The sequence below is a fragment of the Megascapheus bottae genome, chromosome 28 (assembly GCF_031878675.1).
Source record: "Megascapheus bottae isolate mThoBot1 chromosome 28, mThoBot2.hap1, whole genome shotgun sequence".
Lineage (NCBI taxonomy): Eukaryota > Metazoa > Chordata > Mammalia > Rodentia > Geomyidae > Megascapheus > Megascapheus bottae.
This window is the reverse complement of record NC_143536.1, coordinates 3,104,277-3,130,621: the sequence shown is the minus strand read 5'-3', so window position 1 is coordinate 3,130,621 and position 26,345 is coordinate 3,104,277. Positions and strand designations below refer to the sequence as shown.

The 26,345-nt window shown below is 42.2% G+C and overlaps 1 protein-coding gene across 1 annotated transcript in view; it reads left to right on the top strand.

Moving 5' to 3' along the window:
• Positions 1–26,345, top strand: part of Kntc1 (kinetochore associated 1) — a 72,309-nt gene that overhangs the window by 23,771 nt on the left and 22,193 nt on the right. Inside the window, exons 23-43 of the mRNA XM_090319956.1 lie at positions 905–961; positions 1,053–1,154; positions 3,637–3,756; positions 3,855–3,998; positions 5,674–5,772; positions 5,943–6,046; positions 6,436–6,535; positions 7,360–7,494; positions 9,539–9,658; positions 10,673–10,745; positions 12,609–12,676; positions 13,951–14,228; positions 15,124–15,296; positions 15,761–15,858; positions 16,714–16,852; positions 18,411–18,467; positions 19,485–19,648; positions 20,654–20,758; positions 22,045–22,173; positions 23,643–23,759; positions 24,910–25,019. Of these exons, the coding sequence (XP_090176082.1) occupies positions 905–961; positions 1,053–1,154; positions 3,637–3,756; positions 3,855–3,998; positions 5,674–5,772; positions 5,943–6,046; positions 6,436–6,535; positions 7,360–7,494; positions 9,539–9,658; positions 10,673–10,745; positions 12,609–12,676; positions 13,951–14,228; positions 15,124–15,296; positions 15,761–15,858; positions 16,714–16,852; positions 18,411–18,467; positions 19,485–19,648; positions 20,654–20,758; positions 22,045–22,173; positions 23,643–23,759; positions 24,910–25,019 (2,492 nt within the window). The remainder of the gene's footprint in view (positions 1–904; positions 962–1,052; positions 1,155–3,636; positions 3,757–3,854; positions 3,999–5,673; positions 5,773–5,942; positions 6,047–6,435; positions 6,536–7,359; positions 7,495–9,538; positions 9,659–10,672; positions 10,746–12,608; positions 12,677–13,950; positions 14,229–15,123; positions 15,297–15,760; positions 15,859–16,713; positions 16,853–18,410; positions 18,468–19,484; positions 19,649–20,653; positions 20,759–22,044; positions 22,174–23,642; positions 23,760–24,909; positions 25,020–26,345) is intronic.

Sequence of the window (26,345 nt, the reverse complement as noted above, 5' to 3'; positions counted from 1 at the left end):
CTGGGCCTGGGTGCTATCCCTGAGCTTCTTTAGCATAATGCTAGTGCTCTATCATTTGAGCCACAGCGCCACTTTTGGCTCTTTTTGAGTAGTTTATTCAAGTTAAGAGTCTCATGGACTTGACTGTTGAGGCTGGCTTCAAACCTTGAGCCGCAGTTCTCGGCCTCCCGAGCAGCTAGGATTATAGGTGTGAGACAATAGCACTGTGCCTCATGAAGTTGTTTTGTTTCCTTTAAGTGGTTTAGAGTTTACCTAGCATTTTCCCCCAGTACTACCATAAATGAATAGATTGTAATATAATTTTATTATTTTTAAGGTACATAGATCTTTTTTTTTTTTTTTTGCCAGTCCTGGGCTTGGGCTCAGGGCTTGAGCACTGTCCTTGGACTTTCTCAGGGCTAGTACTCTACCACTATGAGCCTCAGCACCATTTCCGGCTTTTTGCTATGTACGTGGGGTACCGAGGAATCGAACTGGGTCTTCGTGCATGCTAGGCAAGCACTCTACCACTAGGCCAAACTCCCGGCCCAGGTACATAGATCTTTTAAAAAATGATGATCTATCCAGGCATGGTGGCTCATGCATGTAATCCTTGCTACTACGAAGGCTGAGATCTGAGGATCAAGGTTCAAAGCAAGCATGGCACTAAAGTGTAGGAGACTCTTATCTCCAGTTAACCACCAGAAAACAGGAGTGGGGCTGTGGCTCAAGGATTAGGGTGGTAGTCTTGAGCTGAAGAGCTCAGGGACAATGCCCAGGCCCATAGGTCAAGTCCAAATCCCACAATAGACCAAAAGGAAAAAAAAAAGATGATGATCTAGGTGTTTTTCAATCTTAGTTACTGAATATTAAGGATTCACCAAAATGCCATTTTCATTATTTTGAAATGACGTCTCTGTTCTAGAAAATTCTTGCAAAATGGCTGGAGCAAGCAGCTAGGAACCTTGAATTGACTGATAAGGTAACTGCCAGTCTAATTTCACATGAAAAAGACATTTTATATCCTCTCAGACGCATAAAACAGTTTTTAATGATCCATAATATTTTTAAAGGCAAACTGGCCGGAAAATGGACTGCAGCTGGCTGAAGTATTTTTCACAGCAGAAAACACAGATGAGCTGGGCATGACTTCATCCTGGCATTGGATTTCCCTGGTATGATTCAAAACCAGACTGTTAGCATGGACATGGAATGTTGAACAGTTTGTCTCCATGTCTGAAGAGAAAAAGTATCTGGATATGTATCTATATATGTTTCCTATCTATCCCTCTCCTTTTATTTTTTCCTTTCCAAATCCACAAGAAGGATAATTCCTCTTTTCCTTTGTGACTTCCTTCCAACAGCATCATCCTGTTTTAATCCACTATTCTTTTCTCTCTTGAACTAACCAAAATGTGAACCATTGTCGTAATGGTATGGTTTCACTTTTTTTTTTTAATTTCAATTTTCTGCAATCACACTCTCAGAATGCTTTAAAAGAATAAAATTTACTAATGCATGAGAATTAGTTTTCAAAGTCTGCAGCAGTCAGGTCTGCTTCTTTGCTTTAACCTGTTAGTAAGCCATCCCTGATCTATACATATTTCAACAGCAATTATGACTCTAAATCACCAGTGATTTGTTTGATTTTTGTTTTAACATCAATTGTGAGCCAGAGGTGGTGATAGATGGAGGAGGCTGAGGCAGAAAGAGCACAAGTTCAAGGCTAGCCTTAAAAAGATCAAATGATGGGAGAAAAATTGATGTGGACTATAGATATAACTTAGTGACAGTTAACACATGAACATACAAAAACCAAAAAAAAATTTTTTTTTACCAATCCTGGCTTGAACTCAGGGCCTGAGCCCTGTCCTTGGACTTTCTCAAGGCTAGAGCTCTACCACTTCAGCCTCAGCACCACTTCCGGCTTTTTTCTATGTATGTGGTACCGAGGAACCAAACCCAGGTCTTTGTACATGCTAGGCAAGCGCTCTACCACTAGGCCAAACTCCTGACCTCCAAAATCCAAAAGTTTTAAAAAAGGAAAAAGGCGGCTAGCTCTAGTAGAAGGTCAGGAATGTTATACCTGAGAATAATTAACTAAATTTATTATTTGTCTTATAAATTTCTTTAAATATATTTTCTTTTTGGGGGTTCTAAAACTAGAACGCATTGATTATATTGAAAAAAATGTTCATTGTACTTTGAAAAAAAATTGACAGTGCTAGCATTTATTTTATAATATATAAAGAAAAATACTGCATAGCGAGGCTCCAGTGGTCATGCCTGTAATTCTAGCTACCCAGGCCGCTGGGATCTGAGGATCATGATTTGAAGCCAGCTGGGGCAGGAAAGTCTGTGAGACTCTTAATCTCTAATAAACTACTCCAAATATGCTGCAAGTGGCACTGTGGCTCAAGTGGTAGAGCACTAGCCTTGAGCACAAAATGGCATAGGGATAATGCCCAGACACTGAGTTCAAGCACCAGGACTGGGGTGGGGGTGCTAATGTAATCTCATCTCTTAAGCATTAAGTACTTAAGTCCAGAGATATGTGGCCTTTAAAATGTATACCATGAAATCTTATCTATTTCTCAAGTTTCAGTTAAAAAAGTAACAATGAAGCTAGGCAAGTGTCTCACACCTATAATCCTAGTTACTCAGGAGGCTGAGATATGAGGATTTCAGTTCAAAGCCAGCCCGGGCACTAAAGACTGGGTGACTCTTAATTCCAATTAACCACCAGAAAATGGGAGGGTAGGGCAATAGCCTTGAGCTGAAGAACTCAGTACCCAGGCCCAGAGTCTAAGCCCCAGACATACAAATAATAATAACAGTAATAATAAGCTGTGTACCTGTGGCTCATGCCAAGTAATCCTATTCAGGAGGCCAAAGCAGCAAAGATTCCAATATTCTTATTTCCACTAAAATAAAAATAAGGAAGAGGGCTGGGAATATGGCTTAGTGGTAGTGTTTTCCTAGCATGTATGAAGCTCTGGGTTCAATGCCTTAGTACCACAGAAGCAGAAAAAGCTGGAAGTGGCACTGTGGCTCAAGTGGTAGAGTGCCAGCCTTGAGCAAAAGAAGCTCAGGGGCAATGCCCAGGCTCTACATTCAAGCCTCAGGACTCGCAAAGAAAATGGGTGGGCAAGGGGAGGAGGGAGGAAGAAGGCAGAAAGAGGGAGGGAGGGAGGGCAGGCCAGAGAGAGAGCTGTGGCTCAAGCAGAAGAGCACTAGATTTGAACGAAAACGTTCAGGGACAGTGTCAAGGCCCTGAGTTCAAGCCTCAGGAATAAATAAATAAATAAAAGTATTACTAGAGGGGGGGCGGTGATATAGCTCTGTGGTAGTACACCTGCCTAACAGATACGAAGGCCCATGTTTGATCTCCAACACTGGGGAAAAAACATAATTCCAAGGTGTAGTTTTCTTGTGTATAATCATGATCATTCCTTACTTCCCTAGAAATAAGGTTTTTTGTATTTGTTTTTGTTGGTTGTGGGGCTTGAACTCTAGGCCTGGGCGCTGCCCCTGAACTCTTCAGCTCTAACACTTGAGCCACAGCACTACTTCTACCCTGGAAATAAGTTTGACCTTCTTTCATTTTTGCACTTTTATTTCATATCCTTAATCAGCACTTTAACACTTTTGTCTTAGAAGGACTATCAGAACACAGAGGAAGTATGTCAGCTACAGGCTTTGGTGAACAGCCTTCGAGAGCTGATCTCACTGCACAGGAAATACAACTGTAAATTGGCCCTGTCTGATTTTGAAAAGGTAAAACTATACACGAATGTTACTTTGTTTCTTGCATCCAGATATACCTAGACTCTGTGTTTATATTATCTTTTCTTATTTTGTCGCCTCTTATACAGGAAAAGGCTACCACCATAGTGTTCCGAATGTTTGATAGAGTGTTGGCTCCACAGCTTATTCCCTCTGTCCTGGAGAAGTCCATCCGGGTTTACATGAGGGAGCATGACCTGCAGGAGGAGGAGCTCCTCTTGCTCTACATAGAGGTGATGGTTTCCTTTAGATCCAGACTATTTCTGAGATTCATGTAGTCCATCGTAGTGTTCAGTGTTTGAGTCTGTAACGAGTATCATGCTTTGCTAGAGTGTCATGTTTTTAATTGGCTAAGAGCATGGATTGAACTGGGTTGCTTAATAACTATAATCCTAGAGACTCTAGAAACTGAGATAGGAGGATTATGGTTGGAAGCCAGCCTTGCATGAGATTCTTATCTCCCGTTAGCCAGCAAGAAGCTGGAACTGGAGGTGTAGCATAGGTAGTAAAGCACCAGCAGTGAGGGCGAAAAGAAGAGTGCAGGTTAAACAGCGCGCTGGTAGTTCGTCTGTGCTCATCCTTGTATTCTAACTACTCAGGGAGGGGAAAGCTGGAGGATCTCTGGGCAGGAAAACTCTCAAAACTGTTTCCAGCCAAATGTTGGGCTGGAACTGTACTTAAGCACAAGCCTTGAGTTCAAACTATGGTACAGAGAAAAAGAAAAAAAGCAGGGCACTGGTGGCACCTGCCCTGTTGCTACTCAGGAGGCTGAGATCTAAAGGTTGTGATTCAAAGCAGGAAAATCCATGAGTCTCTTAGCTCAAATTAACCAGAAGGAAGAAAGGAAGGAAGGAAAGAAAAATCCGATCTCTGATGAACAAAAGACCTGTGAGCTACTGAGACAGCTAAGGTACAGTGATCACTTGAGCCCACCAAATTTGAGACTCCATCTCAAAAAGAAGAGCTTAATAATAAGAATTTTTCCAAAGGGTTATTGCCAGCTCAATAAAATAGGAGTATTTTTTGGTACTGAGAATTGAACCCAGGGCATCACACATACCACATGTTCTACCTCTGTACCACTAAGCTACACCCCAGCCTAGCATTTATTTTTTGTGCACATTAGTATGCTTCAATAGTCTTATTTGTATATTCTTTTTTTTTTTTTTTTTTTTGGTCAGTCATGGGGCTTGAACTCGGCCTGGGCACTGTCCCTGAGCTTTTCAGCTCAAGGTTACTGCCCCACCCCTGAGCCTGGACATTGTCCCTGAGCTCTTCAGCTCAAGGCTACTGTACTACCCTTGAGCCACAGCTCCATTTCCAGTTTTCTAGTGGTTAACTGGAGATAAGAGTCTCACGCCGGCCGGGAGTTTGGCCTAGTGGTTATAGTGCTTGCCTAGCATGCACGAAGACCCGGGTTCGATTCCTTGGTACCACATATATAGAAAAAGCCAGAAGTGGTGTTGAGGCTCAAGTGGTAGAGCTCTAGCCTTGAGAAAGTCCAAGGACAGTGCTCAGGCCCTGAGCTCAAGCCCAGGACTGGCAAAAAAAAAAAGAGTCTCATGCCTGTAATCCTAGCTCCACCGGAGGTTGAGATCTAAGGAGCACGGTTCAAAGCCAGCTTGGGCTCAAAGTCAGCCTGGGTGCTAAAGACTGATAGTCCAATTAATCTCCAATTAACTACTAAAAAACTGGAAGTGGCCATAGGCTCAAGGGTTAAGGTGGTACCCTTGAGCTGAAAAGCTCAGGGACAGCACCCAGGCCCAAAGTTCAAGCCCCCATGACCCACAAAAAACAAAAACAAAAAAGTGTTTCATGTTTCTTAGTGCTCAGGCTGACCGAACCATGAGCCACCAGCACCCAGCAATGGGGTTTTTTTTTGTTTGTTTTTCCTTTACCTTGCCTTAGGATTTACTAGGGAGATGCAGCTCGAAGTCCACATCACTCTTTGACACAGCGTGGGAAGCAAAGGCCATGGCAGTGATAGGTTGTATGTCTGACACGGATGTAAGTGAACACTTGTTCCTGGGTTCCTTTTGGGGACTGGATCATAAAGGTTTTTATTTCTCATCATAAAAAGGTTAATTTGTATAGTGTGAAAAGGGCACAACTATCATGTGGTTTTTCCGCAAACTGTCTAAGGGCTCTCCCTTATTTCCCTGTGTGTCTCTGTGTAGCTCATATTCGATGCTGTGCTTAAAATCATGTACAAGGCAGTGGTCCCCTGGAGTGCAGCTGTGGAACAGCTAGTGAAGCAGCACCTGGAGATGGACCACCCCAAGTAAGATTTCTGCCCCCCAAAAATGTGCCTGTGCCCTAAGTAAACTGCATTGTAGTGAGTTTTCCATTTACTATGCCCCATGGTATTTCGTTAAAAAAAAAATCCAAGCTGGGTGTTGGTGGTTCACACCTGTAATCTTAAGAGGCCAAGAGTTAAGGACTGCAGTTCAGAGACAGCCTTGCCACAAAGTCCATGAGACTCTTATCTCCAATTAACTAGCCAAAGAGCCAGAAGTAGAACTATGGCTCAAGTGCTAGAGTACTAGCCTTGTAGAAAAGGTCAGGGACAATGCCTACATCCTAAATTGAAGCTCCAGGACCATTACACACACATATATACATACATATAAATAATAATAATAATCCATGTTAATGTCCATATGCTTTTAGGGTCAAGCTATTGCAGGAAAGTTACAAACTTGTGGAAATGAAAAAACTTTTACGGGGCTATGGAATAAGAGAGGTGAATCTCTTAAACACCGAAATAATGGTGAGTATGCTAAAGGAAATTTTCTGCCCTTTTGTTCTAGGGTTCTAGTTCTAGGGCAACATGGAATTTTATTTTATTTTATTTATTTATTTTTGGTCTGTCGTGAGGCTTGAACAATGGACCTGGGCACTGTCCCTGAGCTCTTCAACAATTCTAGAGCTCTACCACTTGAGTCGCAGTACCACCTCTGGTTTTATGGTGGTTAATTGGAGATAAGAGTCTCATGGACTTTGTTCCAAGGGTGGCTTTGAACTGTGATCCTCAGATCTCAGCCTTTTGAGTAGCTAGGATTACTGGTGTGAGCCATGGGCACCCAGCTAACATAGAAATTTTAATGAGGATTCTCTAGACTGTTTGTTAGAGCTAGATTTTCTTTTGTTAGATATGGTCATAATAGGGTGTTCAGTTGTTGATGAGCATATTAAGAACAGCAAATGGTATATAAAGAAAAACAACAGTTGCAAAATTTGGAATATAAATTATGTTTTAATTTTTAATACAGTTTAGTGTTTTGCTGCATTTTTTTTTTTTTGTCAGTCCTGGGCTTGAGCTTAGGGCCTGAGCACTGTCCTTGGACTTTCTCAAGGCTAGAGCTCTACCACTTGAGCCTCAGCACCACTTCTGGCTTTTTTCTATGTATGTGGTACCGAGGAATCGAACCTGGGTCTTCGTGCATACTAGGCAAGTACTCAACCACTAGGCCAAACTCCCAGCCCCTTGCTACATTATTTTTACATGATGGATGCTAGAAAATGATTTATAGCAAATGATTCCTGTGTTCTCTATGAGTTCATAACAGAAGATAGCCATGTTGTGTATTTCAGAGGGTAGTCAGATACATTCTCAAGCAAGATGTTCCATCCTCCTTAGAAGATGCATTAAAGGTGGCTCAGGGGTACAGGTTGTCTGAAGATGAAGTCTACAGTCTAAGAATCATTGACCTCATTGATAGAGAACAGGTATGAGACTTGTATGTTGTTTCGTAGGGATCTTTGTTATTCATTTCTTAAAAATAGAATTCACTCATGTAATCCAAACTGATTTTTACAATATAGCAACATAAAAACATCAAATATTAGAATGGCCACTTGTTTTTCATTTCTGGCTTTTTAAAAGTAATTTGTGCTTCTTTAATGAACTGTTATGCTCTCCTAGTTAACAAAGCTCATCTATATTAAGGATGTGAAGGTTTGGGGCCTTGTTTGTTTGTTTTGCTGGTTCTGGGACTTGAATTTAGGGCCTGGGCTCTGTCCCCAAGCTTCTTTTGCTTAAGGCTAGTGCTCTACCACTTGGGCCATAGCTCCATTTCAGCTTTTTGGTAATTTACTTAAGATAAAAGTCTCACGGAGGGGCCGGGAGTTTGGCCTAATCGTAGAGTGCTTGCCTAGCATGCACAAAGATCCACGTTCGATTCCTTGGTTCCACATATACATAGAAAAAGCCAAAAATGGAGCTGTGGCTCTACCCTTGAGAAAGCCCAAGGACAGTGCTCAGGCCCTGAGTTCAAGGCCCAGGACTAGCAAAAAAAAAAAAAAAGTCTCACAGACATTTCTGCCAAGGCTGGCTTTGAACTATAATCCTTAAGACTCAGCCTCCTGAATAGCTAGGATTACAGGCATGAACCACCAGCACAGGCGTGTTGGTTTGGTTTGGTTTGGTTTGGTTTTTTGTTTTGATCTTAGAAATGCTAGGAAAGCTGGGATGATGTTGCCCATTTGTCAATAGGAGCCTAAAGCTGGGCAGCCCTCAGTCAGGCAGCTAGGACCATGTTCACAGAGGGGGTCATATCTCCCAATGGCGTGTTTGTTTTTTAATGCAGTACTGGAGATTGATTTCAGGACCTTGAGCTTGTTCATCAGGCGCTCTACCACTTGAACCACACCCTCAAGTCCTGTTTGCATTTGGCTTTTGTTTTGTTTTGCCAGTCCTAGGGCTTGAACTCAGGGCCTGAGCACTATCCTTGGGCTTTTTCCCCAAGACTAGTGCCCTGCCACTTGAGCCATAGCATCACTTTCCAGCTTCAAGGAATCGAATCCTGGTCTTCATGCATGCAAGGCAAGTATTCTATCACTAGGCCAAACTCCTGGCCCTACATTGGCTATTTTTGAGAAGAGGTTTTACTTCTTATTTCCTGCCTTACTGGCATGGTTTGTCCTTCTACTTGATCTTCCCCCGAAGCAGAGATAACAGGTGTGAACCACTGTGCTGAACCATTGGTTGATCTGGAGTCTCATGAACTCCACACCTCCATCCCCTAGTCACTGCCTCCCAGGTAGCTAGGATGGCGGGCTTGCAATTTCAAGTTTGTGATTACTGGCTTGTACCTGGTTTTTCAGCTTTTGGATGCAGGAACAAAAAACCGTGTGCGTGCTAACACATGTTCTAACACTGAGCTGTACCCTACCAATGCTTTTATTTTACATATTCTATAACCTGAGGAATGCTCAAGAAGCAGACTGATCATCAGTACCTATTATTGTATTTTAAATTTAGTTTCTATATTGCTGTCATCCAAAATAGAAGTTTCAGGGAGTTTTTGGTTTTATTTAATAACTATTTTTATTATTTGTGTGTTTATTTGGCACTACTGGGTTTTCAACTCAGAACCTCATGCTTGCTAGGCAGGAGTTCAACTGCTGAGCCATACTTTCAGTTCCAGTTTTTGTTTTCTTTTCAGAGGCCTTGCATTTGCTGGGCAAGTGCTTTTCCACTAAGCCAAATCCCCAAACCCAAGTCAGTTCCAGATTTATTTATTTTTTTAATCTTTCTTCTTGATTGGGTGCTAGGGATTAAATCCAGGTCCTTATTTATGCTAGATGGTTGAGATTTTTTGTTGTTGTTGCCACTGCTGCTGGTTCAAACCAGAGCTAACCAAGGGCACTGCACATGCTAGGCAAGTGCTACATCTCCAGCCCGTGCTGTTGTTTCTCCCTTCCCCTCCATGTCCTTCATGTCCTCTGCACAGACTAGCTGTTTCATCTTCCCTTCCGACACTGTTCACAGGGTGAAGACTCTGTCTTCTTGTTGAGGTCTCTGCCTCCTTCTGAAGCTGAGAAAACTGCTGAGCGAGTCATCATCTGGGCTCGTCAGGCATTGCAGGAAGAACCAGACAATTCTAAAGAGGTGAGATTTTTACTAAGTAAGGTACATTGATGGCACATACATGTGATCCCAGCACTCTGGAGGATTGTGAATCCTAGGCCAGCCTGGGTTATATAAAAAGGCTTGTCTCAAAATAAGTGCCTTAATTAAATAGCCAAACCCAGTTTGTATGGATGGATAAGGATAGACTTAACATAAGCATCTCTCCTTCTCACTGGCAGATGGTCTCATGGAAACAGTCCTGTGTCGTGTATGACCTAGGGAAAATGCAGCTATGGCTGCTTTGGAGCAGTTGAGTTAGCCCACACTGAATAACCAAGATCTGCAAATTAAAAGGAATTGGAGTAGCTACTGAACATAAAAAGAGTTTTTCATCATGCCTTCACTGTAGGGCATGCTTGTAATCCTGGCTACTCAGGAGACTGAGATGTGAGGATTGTGATCTGAATCCAGCCTGGGCAGGAACATCTGATCCTCCTTATCTCTATCTCTGGACTCTCTGGGACTCATTTTATTGAATCATGTTAACCAATCACTAGAAGAAATACTGTTGTGATTACTTATTAGACTTCCGCTTTGTTCTTTCTAACTTTTCATGAAGACATTTCCAAATGTTTGGAATCATTAACTTGATATAGGATAAAGTCCGTTTATATTATAGTACTAGTTTTATATAAGCCTATATAAGACTTGCTTTTTATCCCTTTTTCAGCTTTTCTAACTGTTGCTACCCTAGACCTTTCATTTTTTAGCTCTTTTCTAGTTGTTGTTCTTTGTCGTTGTTTTGGTTTTTCTGATTCCTTGGTTGGGTTGGGTTTGATTGTGCTACTGGGAGGGGAACCCAGTGCCTCATGCATGTCAGACAGATGCACCACCACTGAATTGTACTCCAAGCCGCTGTCTGTGTCCTGGGTTTTTTCTGTTGTTGTTATGGTGGGTGGTGGTTGCTGTTTTAATGTTTGTCTGTGGTTCTGAGATATTCAGTAAAAGAAAGTATTTTTTAAAAATCTTTATTCTTTTGCATCTTTATTTTAGGAGAAGGCCTGGAGAATTTCTGTGGCAAAGACATCAGTGGACATTCTAAAAATACTTTATGACATTCAGAAAGGTAGGTTCTGCCTTTGTTCTTCATCTTGGTTTTGTTCCAAAACTCCCCCTTTTCAGATGGCCCTACCAATGACAACTAATATCATACCTATGGTTGTCCTGGCTTTGATTGTCTTTATTGATGTTACCCATTTTTCTGACTTTCTTGCCATATTTTTAAATGGGTTGTATGAGAGCAGAAGCATGTCAAATCAACTTTGTATTTTTATATTCTTGAGTAAACTGCTCAGTGCTTACCCACACTTCTTTGATACTTTGAACTTGTTCATTTTTCTCATGTTTCAGTTGGTTATGAGCAATTAGAGCAGGAAAGCCCATTTAAACTTGAACTTGAAGCAGATAAAGAAGTAACTATGGGGAAAAGAAGTTACATTTTATTTTGGAATAATTATCATTTCCCTTGTAGCCCTTCCCTTTTCTAGGTCCCGTTAGGATAATTATAGATTTTTTGGATTATAACTTTTTTGGGGCTTGAATTGTCTTGTAGCAGCATCTTGCAAGCACTACTGAAAACTTACAACAAAACCAAAGTGAGCCAAGCACTGGTGGCTTACACCTGTAATCCTAGCTGTTCTATAGACCTGGAGGATCCAGGGTCAAAGCAATCCCAGGAAGAAAAGTCTGTGAGACTCCATCTCTAGTTAACCAGCAAAATGTAAGACTGACAGTATAGCATATGTGATAAGAGTGTTAACCATGGGCAAAAAAAAAGTTAAGTGAGAGCTTGAAGCCCTGACTCCAGGACAAGAAAAAGAAATCCAAATGGGACTTTCTTCTCTGGTCTGTCTTTGAAACATGATCCTCAGATCTCAGCCTAGGATTATAGGCATGAGTCGCCAGTGCCTGGCTGAGTATTTTAGCTTTAAAAAATTCTGATAGGGGGCTGGGAGTTTGGCCTAGTGGTAGAGTGCTTGCCTAGCATACACAAAGACCTGGGTTCGATTCCTTGGTACCACATACTTAGAAAAAGCCAGAAGTGGGGCTGAGGCACAAGTGGTAGAGTTCTCGCCTTGAGAAAAATCCAAGGACAGTGCTCAGGCCCTGAGCTTAAGCCCAGGACTGGCAAAAAAAAAAAAATTCTGATAGGGGCCAGGAGTTTGGCCTAAGTGGTAGAGTGCTTGTCTAGAATGCACAAAGACATAGGTTCAATTCCTCGGTGCCACTTTCGTTTATCTTCTGCTGCTGTAACAAAGTTTCTAAGATCAGGTAATTAATGAGAGAGCTCACGGTTTTATGTTTTATGTTTTCATTTTTTTGTGAGTCTTGGGGCTTGAACTCAGCCAGAGTGCTGCCCCTGAGCTCTTCAGCTCAAGCCTACTGCCCTATCCTTTGAGCCCCAGCCCCACTTCCTGTTTTCTAGAGGTTAACTGGAGATAAGAGTCTCAGTCTCAGATCCTTTTGTGCCTGGACTGGCATTGAGCCTTGATCCTCAGCGCTCAGCCTCATAGGTAGCTAGGATTATAGGTGTGAGCCACAGTGCCACCTCATGGTTTTCTTTAGCTTTATTTAACTTACAGTTCTGGGGAAGAGGCCTTCTTTTCATTTTTGGCAGTACTGGAGTTTGAACTCAAGACAGAACTCCAGCCCCGCTGAGGACCTCATAATAGGACAAGAAGACGTCACACAGCCCGACAGACCAAGATACAGAAAGTTCTAGAGGGAGGTTACTTTCATAACATAAGCACTCCAACGACAATCATTAGTCCTTGAAAGGGTTAATGCATTCATAAAGTCTCTGCCACCTACCTCCCAACGGTTCTGCCCCCCTTAATACAGTAACAAACACATATTCTGGGGGTGACCTCCATATCATACCACGTGGGAATTTGTATAGCTGCTATAACTTTCTAAATTTTAATTACAGACAATCTACAGAAGAAGTATGAGTGTGAAGAAGTCTTGAAACTTTTCAAAGCAGTTGTTGGTTTACAGGTAACGATGCTGAGCAGCAGTGCCGGGCAGTGCGTTCAACCCACACGTCCCTCTTCATCACTGTCCACGCAACCTCCACACCCCTACCTTCTGGTTCTTCTCAAAACTTCATTGAGCCGGGCAAGGTAGCTCGTGCCTGTAATCTTAGCTACTCAGGAGGCTGAGATCTGAGGATTATGGCTCAAAGCCAGCCCAGGCACTAAAATTCGTGAAACTCTTATCTCCAGTTGACCACTAGAAAAACAAGTGGGGCTGAGGCTCAAGGGGTAGGGTGGTAGCCTTGAGCTGACAAGCTTAGGGAGAGCATCCAGGCCCAGAGTTCAAGGACCATGACTGACAAAAAACAAAAACAAAAACCTTCATTTAGATGGTTTATTATACCACAAGGTTCATTCATTCAATGATTCTGATATTCTCTAGTATTGGTTTTTAAAATCGTAATATGTATTACATTCTTTGTAACCATTTTTCTGTATGCAATTCATTAGTATTAATTCAGTAATTAACATTGAAAAATTTGGTAATAATTAACATTCACAATGCATACCAACTACCTCTATTGTATTTACTATTCCAAGTAGAAACTGTAGACCTGGATCCCTACCCTGTCTTCCACCAGCTCCCTTTAATGTTCTGTCCTCTCTGTTTCCCTCTTTCTTTCTTTTTCTTTCTCCAATCCTGGTCCTTGAACTCAGGACCTGAGCACTGTCTTTGGGCTTTCTCAAAGCTAGAGATCTACCACTTGAGCCACTGCACCACTTTTGGCCTTTTCTATGTATGTGGTACCAAGGAACCGAAACCAGGTCTTCGTGTACGCTAGGCAAGCACTCTACCACTAGGCCAGTAGTTAAAATGAGGTTAATAAAAATAAACAGAACAGCTCGGCACTGGTGGCTCACATTCAGTCCTTCAATGAGATTTTTAATAGAGGTAAGGAAAATACATCTTTAGTTTGGAGTAAGGAGCCAACCAGAAGTTACAGAAGAGAGCAAAGGTGCATTCTTCAACCCATTAGAATGGCCCCAAGATGATGCCCAACCAATCTTTTAAAATTCAAGTTTCCCCATAACTCGCAATTATTGACCACATATCCTTAGTTTAATAACTTTTTTTTTGTCAGTTGTGGGGCTTGAACTCTGGGCTTAGGTTGAATAACTTTTGAATTAAAAGTTTTGATTTCTTAATTTACAAGTAAGTAATCTCTGAGGGAGATGTGATAGAGAAGATAAATTTTTTAAAAGACTTGAGACCTTGTCTTGCTTACCTTGGTGCAGGAGAACTTTGAGGTCTTTCTTCCGTTTGAAGATTATAGCAACCGTGCCCTGATAGCAGATCTTTGTGAACAGCACATTAAAGCTCACCAAGATGCCCAGGAGAACAAAAACAAGAGTACCTCAGGGCCCAGAGTGACCCAGGGGCCAGGCCTGTGCACCCAGTCAAAGCTGCATGGACAGGCACTGGCCCTGCAGATATCTCCACAAGAGCTGGAAGCAGAGCTGGCTCTGAGAGCCCTGAAAGACGGGAATGTTGGGACAGCACTGAGCAAATGCAGGTAATGCCCATATCTTTGGTCTACATAGCTTCTCTGAAAGAAGTCTATGCTTTATTCATTCCTTGTAGTAAGGGTAGTAGCCAGGAATACTGGTATGTTGTTTCATTAGGGTACTAGCACTTGAATTCAGGATATGGGTATTATTTAACTTTTTGCTCAAGTCTTAAGAATTTATCTGCCCAAACCAGCTTTGAACTGTGACCTTCAGATCTCAGCTTTTTTTTTTTTTTTCTTTTTTGCCAGTCCTGCAGCTTGAACTCAGGGCCTAGGCATTTGGGATTTCTTCAAGGCCAGCACTATACCACTTGAACCACAGCACCACTTCCAGCTTTTCTCAGGGCGTATGGTATTAAGGAATCAAACCTAGAGCTTTGTGCATGCTAGGCAAGCACTCTACGACTAGACCACACTCCTGGCCCTGAGATCTCAACTTTTTGAGGAGCTAGGATTACATTCGTGAGCCACTGGAGCCGGAGTAGTCTTAACAATATGGAATTCCATGACATATAGTGTGCTTCATTTTTAAAGCTAGAAGTAGATCTGTGGCCCAAGTGGTTGAATGGTAGAGATAACTATATTTGTTGATGATAATAGTTAAATACTGATACAACAAGGTCAAATGTGGTAGGTTGGAGCCATGGTTCAGGTGATAGAGCTCTAACCAGTGAACAAAAGAATCATATACCATATACCAAGTTTAAATCTGATCTTGGGACCCCCCCCCCCAAAAAAAAAAAGTCAGACGTGTGCTGGAAGTGTGTCCCACGTGGTAAAGTGCTTGCTTGGAAGTGTAAGGCCTTGAGTGCGATCTCTAGTAAAACCAAACATGAAGAAGGTAAATGTATTTGCTTTTAATTTGAGTGTTCTAGTTATCCACACTTGTTTTCCTCCACAGAGACTTATTTAAGTATCACTGCACCGCTGACACTGGGAAATTGCTGTTTCTGACCTGCCAGAAGCTTTGTGATATGTTGGCTAATGATGTCCCTATGACAGCGCCTGTGGGACTGAATCTTCCCACTGAGATCCATGGTCTCGCATGCCAGGCGGCCACCATCTGCAGTCCAGGTGACAAGATTTAGAAATCTCTCATATTCCCTGGCCGTGTGTTCATGTCTCCCAAATGCCAGGCAGTAATGACACAGGTATTACAATACATCTCCTTTTACAAGAGTCAATCACTTTAAAATACTAAAAGCTAGTTGTGATAGCCAACTTCTGTAATCCCAGCCCTGAGGTAGCTGAAGCAGGAGTGAGTTCAAGAGCAGTCTGGGCTACATAACAAGAAGAAAACAATGGTATTTCTGACTGTCGACAGTCTTTACTTTCATGGCATTCTGAGATTCCTTGCCCCTTCTTAGCTAAAGGAACCTTCAAGCCAAGCTTAAAAAAAAACTTGAACTGCATTTAGAGTAGTTTTTAGACGCCTTTCTATCTACTTTGTGGCAATTACAAAAGACAAAACTCCAGGGAGTTGTTTTCTTTATTCTACAGATGTAAAGCAACTTTGCTGGATTTTCTCCCCTTTTCAGATTTTTTATTGGATGCTCTAGAACTGTGTAAATACACTTTTGCTGCAGTGGAACTTTTCAGACAATGCCAGATGGATGATTGTGGAGTGCTAATGAAAGTAAGTCATTTGTGATTTTTTTTTTTCCTGTAGCAGAACTCCTGCTATCTCATTATGTGTACCATCCTCAGAAATCATGAATCTACCACTTATAGTTTCTTATTCTCCACTGGGAAATCAGAGGGAATGAATTTGCCTCTCTTTTCGTCATATTTACAGGCTTTTATGTGCACCATCTTTTGAACATTGAGAACTCTGTGGACATTGTCCTTCTGCTAGAGTTTAATTTGAAATGTCACTTTTGAAATTCAGGCATGATGATATATGCCTGGAACTCTTGTAGTCAAGAGGAAACAAGAGAATTGTGTGTTCCAAGCTAGGCTCATGTGACTCAAGTCTGTAATCGTAGCTACTCAGGCTACCTGTGGTGGCTGTATGCCAACTTGACCATTTTGGTATGGCCCTCGAATGATGTTACAAATATCCAAATGGCCCTTAACAGAAAAAAGATTCCCTACCTCTGGAGGAAATGATCAAAATAATAATGATGATATATATATTTTTTAATTTTTGCTAGCTGTGGGGCTTGAACTCAGGGCCTGAGCACTGTCTTTGGGCTTTTCTCAAGGGTAGCACTCTGCCACTTGAGCAACCGTACCACTTCCAGCTTTTCCTAGGCATGTGGTACTGAGGAACCGAACCCAAGTCTTTGTGTATGCTAAGCAAGCACTCTTATCACTAGGCCAAACTCCAGGCCCCATGATGATAGTTTTTTAAAGCCTGTCCATGTTAACAGCATAGGCACACTGAACCTTGGAAGCTGTTTGGCTCGCGTCCATCTGCATTTGCACTCTGCTTGGTGAAGATGGTACTGATTAGAAGTGCACTCCCATCTTTCCTGTTTTTTGTATTTAGACTTCTTTTGGAACTCATAAGGATCCATACGAAGAGTGGTCTTACAGTGACTTCTTCAGTGAAGATGGAATTGTTCTTGAAGCCCAGGTGGTGCTACCGGTTATTTATGAGTTTATTTCATCCCTGGTGCCTCTCACAGGTAAGTCTTTGCTCGCTTCATTTTCTACACATTTTGTCTTTATGGAAATTTATATTATGGTTTATAATTAGAACTGCACACAACATAAAACAGCAGCATGAGAATATGAGCCAGGCCCAGTGGCTCATAACTATAATTCCAGCTCCTGGAAAAGTGAGAGGATCATAGCACAAGACTAGCCCTGCCATAGTTTACAGGATGCCTCCCACTGGTCCCCTTCTCAAACAATAGTGGGGCTCTGTGTGTATCTGTCATCCCACCTGTGCAGGAGCTTGAGGTTAAGAAGATCAAAGTTCTAAGCCAGCCTGGGCAAAAAAAATTCATGAGACACCTTGAGCCTGGCCTGTCATCCTACCTACAGCAGAAAGCATAAATAGGATTGAAGTTCAGTCTAGCCTGGGCAAAATGAGACCCTATCTTAAAAATAACCAGAGCAGGGGCCGGGAGTTTGGCCTAGTGGTAGAGTGCTTGCCTAGCATGCACGAAGACCCGGGTTCGATTCCTCGGTACCACATACGTAGCAAAAGCCAGAAGTGGTGCTGTGGCTCAAGTGGTAGAGCCCTAGCCTTGAGAAAAATCCAGGGACAGTGCTCAGGCCCTGAGCCCAAGCCCAGGACTGGCAAAATAAATAAATAAATAACCAGAGCAGGGCCAGGAGCATGGCCTACTGTAGAGTGCTTGCCTAGCCTGCATGAAGCCTTGGGTTCCACTCCTTGGTACCACATACTCAGAAAAAGCCAGAAGTGGTGCTGTGGCTTAGGTAGTAGAGCGCTAACCCCTGAGAAAGATCAAAGACAGTGCCCAGGACCTGAGTTAAAGCCCTAGGACTGACAAAAAAATAAAAATAAAAATAAAGCAGGGCACGATGGCTCACACCTGTAATCCTAGCTACTCTTGAGGCTGAAATCTAAGGATTTTGGTTCAAACAAAGCCATCCAGGGCAATACTAAGCCACAAAGCCCTGAGACTCTGATCTGGAAGAAGGGCTGTGGCTCAAGGGTAAAATGGTAGCCTTGAGCTGAAGAGCTCTGGGACAGCGCCTAGGCCATAGTTCAAGCCCCATGACCCACCAAAAACTAAATAATAATAATAATAACCAGAGAAGTCAGGTGTCAGGGACTCACTTGTATAATCTTAACTAGTCAGTGATGAACATAACATGAGGATTATAGATCAAGGTTAGTCTAGGCATACACTCTAGATCCCATGTCCACTAGCCAGACATGGTCATGTTCACCTGTCATCCTAAATGCCTAGGAAGCATAAATAGATGAATCACAGTCTAGGCTGGCCTGGGCGTATACTTGAGATGTTATTCTAAAAACAACAAAATCTGTAGAATGAAGGCATGGCTCTAGAGGGTAGAGCAACTGCCTAGATAGCAGGAGGTCATGAGTTCAAACGTTACCACTGCTAAAAAAGAACTATGTGTGATAATAGTACCGTATTTTCCCTGGTTTTTAAATTGACACTAGCACAATACTTAAATATCTAAGTCCAAGTGCTTTTTAAGAGCATCTCATTTAATGTTGGTTTCATTTATTATTCTCTTTTGTAGAAAGCAAAAGACATCCCTTGGAATCTACAAGTTTGCCATACTGCTCCATTAGTAAAGGTATTTAATGTCAGAATTATAGTACAGTATTACTATTTCCGAAATAGTACCGAAATTCTGTGGAACACTTGAGAGGGAATCTGACTTCACATTGTCCGTGTGTTTATTTCACTGTTTTTCTTCGAGAAGGTCAGGAGATAATGGGATTTGGCTGATAGTATTAACATCTAGGAATCTGTTCAGAAGTTTTAGTCTTCCATATACAGGATATGGTCTTCACCTGGTCATGATTTGAGCAACTTTTTTTTTTTTTTTTTTTTTTGTGCTTCATGGGGCTTGAACTAGGGCAAATCATGTTGAGTGAGATAAGGCAAAACCAAAGGAACAAAAAGCGCTTGGTCTCCTTGATATATGGATATTAGATCCAAACAGTACAAGAGCAATGACTCAATACTTGGGTACTCAAGGTCATTAATATAAAGATATAAGTATAACTATATAGATATAAATCTATGATAGGATATATGCCCTATAGACATAATGATATAAAGATCAATATGTAATTATGACATACAAACTCTCAGCTTAATTTTAATTTTGTTCCTAAATTTATGTGCCAGTGATTGCATATAGAGATTCCATTCTTAAATACTTATTTGCTAAACTTGACATTTGAAATATGATGTAAAAAAAAGCTAAACTTGACATTTGAAATATGATGTAAAAAAAAAATCAGTGTTAAGCTGGGCACAGTGGTTCATGCCTGTAATCCTAGCTATTCTGGATGCTAAGATCTGAGGATCAAGGTTCAAAACCAGCCTGGACAATACAAGCCAAGAGACTCTTATCTCCAATTAATTACTAGAAAACAGGAAGAGGGACTGTGACTCAAGGGTAAGGTTGTGGTCTTGAGCTGAAGAGCTCAGTGACAGTACCCAGGCCAGAGTTCAAGCCTATGGGGGAAAAAAACAGTATTAATAAAATCTTTTAATAAAAAATAAATAAACTTTAAAAAAAAAGAAACTGACATGAAGAAAAAAATCATCTGAATATTTGAATCTTATTATCACATTGCAGGAGATAACTTTATACTACCCATTCAAAGTTCCATCACTTCATTGCTTCAGAACCTTCAGGAATCCAGCCAGTGGGAACTGGCCCTAAGATTCGTGCTTAGTTCCTTTGGGTCTTGTCTCCAGCACTCTGTGTCAAACTTCATGAATGCCAGTTTGAGTGAAAAGGTACAGTTTCAAGAAAAAAATACTTTGGCTTAGTGTGAAGTGACAAAAGACCTGTCAAAGAAATTTCCAATCCATGCTTTCTTTTTTTTTCCCTTTGTCATTGTTTTGCCAGTACGTAGGTTTGAACTTAGAGCCTCCCACTTACTTAGCTGGCACTCTACGATCTGAGCCATGTTTCCAGCCCGACTTTTTGCTGTTTGAGTTGGAGATGGAGATGCCTCCCAGCTCCCAGCCTCCCGAGTAGCTGGGATTATAGGAGTGCCCAGCTCCTGTCCCGGGTTCAGTCCTATAGTCAGGAAACTGATCGTCTGTCAAACGTACATTCTTGTTAAGTATCTGAGACTTAGGTACAAATATAAGAAGTTGCCCACATTTCATACTTTAGAGCAGGCCTGAGGGAGCGTGGAAACACAGATTCAAGGCGATGAATTAAGTCACCCAAGCTTTAGGTCGTGTTGGTAATTAATTGCTCACGCTGTAATATCAGGGCAATTATCTGTAAAACAGGGATTGTCTTCTCATCCACCCCCCTGCTACTTTGTGACGTATACCTAACGACCAATACGACATATACCAAACGTCTATTCTTGGGATTTGTTTGTTTTGCTTTTTGGCAGTGCTAGCATTTGAACTCTGGTCTTAACTCTTGTTAGGTGAGCGTTATCATTGGAGCTGCTCCTCCAGCTCCCAGTCCTTCTCATTTTAAATCACCTTTAGAATGTTTGTTTTTTGCAGTAATGGGGATTGAACCCAGAGCTTCATACTTGCTAGACACTGGCTATATCACTTGAGCCATACTCCCATCCCAGAAATAGAGGGTTTTTTTGGTTTTATTCAGTTTTGCCCCTTATCAGTTCCCCATCCTAGCTCCAGCTTTCTTGCTATAGGTTAAATATGGGTACTTTTTTTTTTTCATAAATCTTGGAAGCTCTCTGAAACTTGAGAAGATTTTTCAGAAAGATACATAGAAGTTTATGTAAAGATTCTTTTGTTCTTTTCTAAAAGTTACTTGGAGAGAGCACATTACTGAATTTAAAAACTGCTGTCCTGGAACTGAAAGACAAATCTGTTATGTTTATCCGAGGAAATGCCACAACACTACTGCACAAAGTAAGTATTAGTGAAATTTTTACTCATTTGTTTGCCTTCTACCTCAATGCACCGTGCATATATTTCAGTCGTTTATAATACATTAAAATAGTGTTTTATTTCAAGAAGAGAGGTGCCAGTGGCTCATGCCTATAACCCTAGCTAATTGGGAGGCACAGATTGGAAGGACTTCAAGTTGAGGCTAGCATTGGCAAAAAGTTTATGAGGCCATCTCAACCAATAGCTAGGAGCAGTGGCACATTCCCAGCTACTGAGATGGCTATAAGTAGGAGGACTGAAATCCAGTCTGGCCTAGACTGAATATGTGTGTGTGTGTGTGTGTGTGTTGGTCATGGGGCTTGAACTCTGGGTCTGGGTGCTATCTCTGAGCTCTTCAGCTACCACCCTACCTCTGGGCCTGGGAATTATCCCTAAGCTTTTAGCTCAAGGCTACTACTACCCTACCCTAGTGCCAAGCCCCATTTCCCATTTTCTGGAGGTTAATTGGAGATAAGAGTCTCAGGTCCTTTTGTGCCAGAGCTGGCTTTGAACCTTGATCCTCAAATCTCAGCCTCCTGAGTAGCTAGGATTACAGGTGTGAGCCACCAAGCTGGCTTCTAGGCTGGATTTTCAGGTAGGGTTTTGAGTCCCTATCTGTTTTGACTCTGAATAAGAGTACTAGAGATGCAGGCTGGAGTTTGACCTAGTGGTAGATTGTTTGCCTAGCATGCATGAAGACCTGGGTTCCATTCCTCTATACCACATATATAGAAAAAGCCAGAAGTGGCACTATGGCGCAAGTGGTAGAGTGCTAGCCTTGAGAAAGCCTAAGAATAGTGCTCAGACCCTGAGTTTAAGCCCTAGGACTGGCCAAAAAAAAAAAGTACTAGAGATACCTCACATGAGTCTGTGTGTGTGTGTGTGTGTGTGTGTGTGCGTGTGTGTACGTGTGTACGCACGCACGCACACGCGCATGTGTGCACGTGTGTGTTTTTGCATGTGCGTTGGTGTGCTGGTACTAGAGCTTGAACCAAGGGCCTGGATGCTGTCTCTTAATTTTCTCTCTATCCCTTAAGCCACAGCTCCACTTTCAGCTTTCTGGTGGTTAACTGGAGATGAGAGTCTCAAGGACTTGCCTGTCCAGGGTTGGTTTCAAGCTGCGATCCTGAGATTCCTGAATGGCCCGGGTTGTAGGTCACCAACACTTGGCTTCTTTTATAAGATTTACGGTTCAGTTTGGTGACAGAGATCTTTAATTCTGGTTTCGAGGTGAAGTCTTCAATGCATCTGATGTGTTCTTCCCATAGGTGTTCAACTGTCGCCTAGTGGATCTCCATCTGGCCTTGGGTTACTCTACTCTCTTGCCTCAAAAAGATGTGTTTGAAAACCTCTGGAAGCTCATAGATAAAGCGTGGCAAAATTATGACAAGATTCTGGTAGGTCCTGAACAAGCACACTTTTATTCTAAAGTGTTAAAGGCCCTGGGAATGTGGCCTAGTGGTGGAGTGCTTGCCTAGCATACATAAAGCCCTGGGTTCGAGTCCACAATACCACATAAACAAAAAGCCAGAAATGGCACCGTGACTCAAGTTGTAGAGTGCAAGCCTTAAGCAAGAGAGGCTAAGGGACAGTGCCCAGGCCCTAGGATTGGGGGAGGAAAAAAATAAAAAAAGTTAAAGATTTGGGAGAAGAAATGAAATGACTGTCTTGTTTAACAGCACAAATGTTGAACTAGCTCATGCTTTCAACCAGCGTTAAGCTGGCTGATGGCACAGGACAACAAACATTACTTGATTTAAATAATTAAGATAAAGTTAGTCACTAGTGACTCCTGCCTATACTCCTACTCAGGAGGCTGAGATCTGAGAATCCTGGTGCAAAGGCTGCCCTGGCAGAAAAGTCCATGGCATTCTTGTCTCCAATAACCTACTCAGAATAAGTAGAAGATGACACTGTGGCTGAAGTTGTAGAGCCCTAGTTTTGAGCACAAAAGAAGCTCAGGGACAGTGCACAGGCCCTGAGTTCAAGCCTCACCACTGACCAAAAACAACAACAACAACAACAACAAAAAGATGCCTTTTTATTTTTAAATATGTACTCAAGAATTCCACACTTCAAAATTTAGTATTTTCAAAGCCCTTTACATAAATGTGAGTGAAATTTTATTTGTATGTTTGTTATTTCTGAGCTGAAAAATAGACCATACTGGCCTCATATGCATAGTCTCCTGAATGCTGGTATTACAGGCACACTACACAGCAGTTGTTTTTTGCTCTAAAGCATACCTTTCCCCGTGCCCTCCTCCCCACCCCCCAGTCGGTCATAAGGCTTGAACTCTGGGCCTGGGCACTGTCCCTGAGCGATTCAGCTCAAGGCTATGGCCCTACCCCTGGGCCTGGGTGCTATCCCTGAACTCTTCAGCTCAAGACTACGGCCCTACTCCTTGAGCCACAGTGCCACTTCCAGTTTTCTAGTGGCTAATTAGAGATAAGAGTCTCACAGATTTTACTTCTCAGGCTGGCTTTGAACCTCCATCCTCAGATCCTGATCCTCAGCCTCCTGAGTAAGTTAGGATTACAGGTGTGAGCCACCTGGCCTGGCTCATTTAAAATTCGCCTCTTGTAGGGATTGCCAGACAGCTAACCTAACCAAAAGCTGAATTACCAACTGCTATGTAAGAAGTCCTGACTGGGGACAAAGCAATGCATGACTGTTGTCCTGTCATCCCACAGGGAGGTTATGGGTTTTCTTTGATTCTCTTGGTGCTGAGGACTGAGCCAAGTTTCACTTGCGCAACACACTGCTCCTCTGAAGGAGCGTTGTCAAGTTGCACTCAAAGCTGTCAGAATAGAAGAAACCATTCTATTTGCAAGAGTGTGAATCTGTCTTTTTTCTTTTTTTCAAGGCAATCTCTTTGGTGGGCTCTCAGCTAGCTAGTCTCTATCAGGAGGGCCAAATGGGTCTTCGGTTCCATGAAGTCACTACTGACGCCCAATGGGGACTTCGTCTTGGCAAACTTGGCGTGAGTAGTTACAGTGCTGTGATGCATGATCCTTGACAATTTAAGATATTGATCTTATTGGCCTTGGCCTTCAGTGAGAGAAGGTTTCTGTCCTCATATAAATCATAGTCATGTTGAATAGATGAAGAAGAGGGACCGTTTGCTTCATTTCCTTTTGTACATAGGAACTTAAGAAGAATGTTTACATTTTCACCTCCTTAGCTTTCTCATTTACAGGCAGATGTGTATCTAATGTCATTTGACACTTGTGCTCTTTCTGGCCTAACCTTTAGCCTCATACTTTTGTTTTCTGCTGCTGTTGTTTGGTTAAGGTGTTTATGTGTTGACTTGTTTTTGAGATGGGCTTTTACTATAGGGCCCAAACTGGTATTGAATTCCTGAACCCAGGCTATCATCCTCCTTTGGTATCCCAGATATCCAGAATGACAGATACATGCCACTGTGTCTGCCAAATTCAAGTTGGTATTGATGCCAGCTGCCAATGAACACCTGTAATCTTACTACTCAGAAGGCTCAGATCTAAGAATTGTGGTTCAAAAGCAGCCCCGCACAAGAATCCTGGACTTTTTTTTTTTTTTGCCAGTCTGGTGTCTGAACTCAGGGCCTGGACACTGTCCTTGGGCTTTTCAAGGCTAGCCCTCTACCACTTGAGCCACCACACCACTTCCAGCTTTTCTTGTGTATGTCATACCCGGGAAGAATTGAACTTGGGGCTTCATGCATGCTAGGCAAGCACTCTACTACTAGGCTATGCTCCCAGCCCAAGTCCTGGACTCTTATCTCCAGTTCACCAGCCAGAAGCCAGAAGAGGAGCTGTGGCTCAAGTAGTAGAGTGCTGGGCTGACAGTTTGGCCTAGTGGTAGAGTGCTTGCCTAACATGCATGAAGACCTGGGTTTGATTCCTTGGTACCACATACATAGAAAAAGCTAGAAGTGGTACTGTGGCTCAAGTGGTAGAGCTCTAGCCTCGAGAAAGCCTAAGGACAGTGCCCAGGCCCTAAGTTCAAGCCAATAAGAAGAAGAAGAAGAAGAAGAAATAATAAGAATAGTGGTGGTACACACCTGTAATGCCAGCACACAGTGAGCAGATGGAGGAGGAGCTGGAGTTCCTAAACCAACCAAGACTACATTCTGCTCTTTGCATTTCTAGATTTCTTTTCAACCAGCCTTCAGACAAGACTTTCTCGCCAAGAAAGAATTCATGAAAGCTCTTGTGGAGAACATTGATATGGACACAAACCTCATTCTGGAGTATTGCAGGTAACTCATTGAACTTTCAGAGTTGTGTGTGTGTGTGTGTGTGTGTGTGTGTGTGTGTGTGTGTGTGTGTGTCCGTGTGTCCTAGGGCCTGAGCACTGTTCTTAGGCTTTCTTAAGGCTAGAGCTCTACCATTTGAGCCACAATATCATTTCCGGCTTTTTCTATATATGTGTGATAGCAAAGAATCGAACCTGCATCTTTGTGCATGCTAGGCAAACACTCTACCACTAGGCCATGCTCCTGGCCCCTCAGAGTAGTTTTGCTGTCAGCTTAGCCACCAACTACTCCCCACAGCAAGAACACGGGAATCAGCGAGGCACTGATTCCAGATGCACAGCACTGCCAGAAACAAGAGGGGGAGGGGGGGGAAAGCCTGGGTTGGACTTTAGTTGTTTATAATAATTTACTGAAATGAAATTATATTTTGCAACATGTTATTTTGTTACCAATATGTCTTCTGTCATCCATATGCACAAATCTTCCCCCTATCTGTTAAACTTGGCTAAATTCTGTCATATGGAAACATGCTGATTTAGCCATCTTTTCATTTAAGGGCAGTTGAGGTGTTTCTAATTTATCATTGATATAATTTTATTGTTATTATTAAGGTGTTGTACATTTCATAAGATAGGTTATGAGTTCCTTTCTTTTTTGGACAATGTCACTCCAGTGACACTGGACAATATCCAGTGTCATTTTAAGACAGAATTTCATGAAGTAGCTTTGGCTAGCCTGGGATTCGATCTAGAGCCCAGGCTGGTTTTAGACTCTCAGTGCCCTCTAGTCTAGCCCATTTGTTAATGATTACAACCTTTCAGCTTTTGTTGTATTAGATACCTTTCTCTGTGTATCTTTGTCTACTTTTGTGACTTGTAAAAGTGGAATTGAGATATATAGAGATATATATCTATATAACTATACACATATATATCTATATAACTACACACACACGCATATAATTTGGGTGGTTTTTTGTTAGTCATGGGGCTTGAACTCTGGCCCTGGATGTTGTCTCTAAGCTCTTCAGCTCAAGCTAGCACTCTACCACTTTGAGCCACAACTCTGTGATTAGTTGGAGATAAGAGTCTCATAGACTGTTGTGCCCCAGCTGGCTTTGAACCACGATCCTCAGATCTCAGTCTCCTGAGTAGCTAGAATTACAGGTGTAAGCTTAGCTGGAATTGCTCTATTAAGGAAAATATATTCCCCTTTACAGATTTCTCTTCTCCATTATATCTATTTCTATACCCACCAGGAAGAATGTGTGGTTTCCAGAAGGCTAATTGCTATTATTCCTGGTGCTCCCTAGTTTCTGTGGCTTGGGGC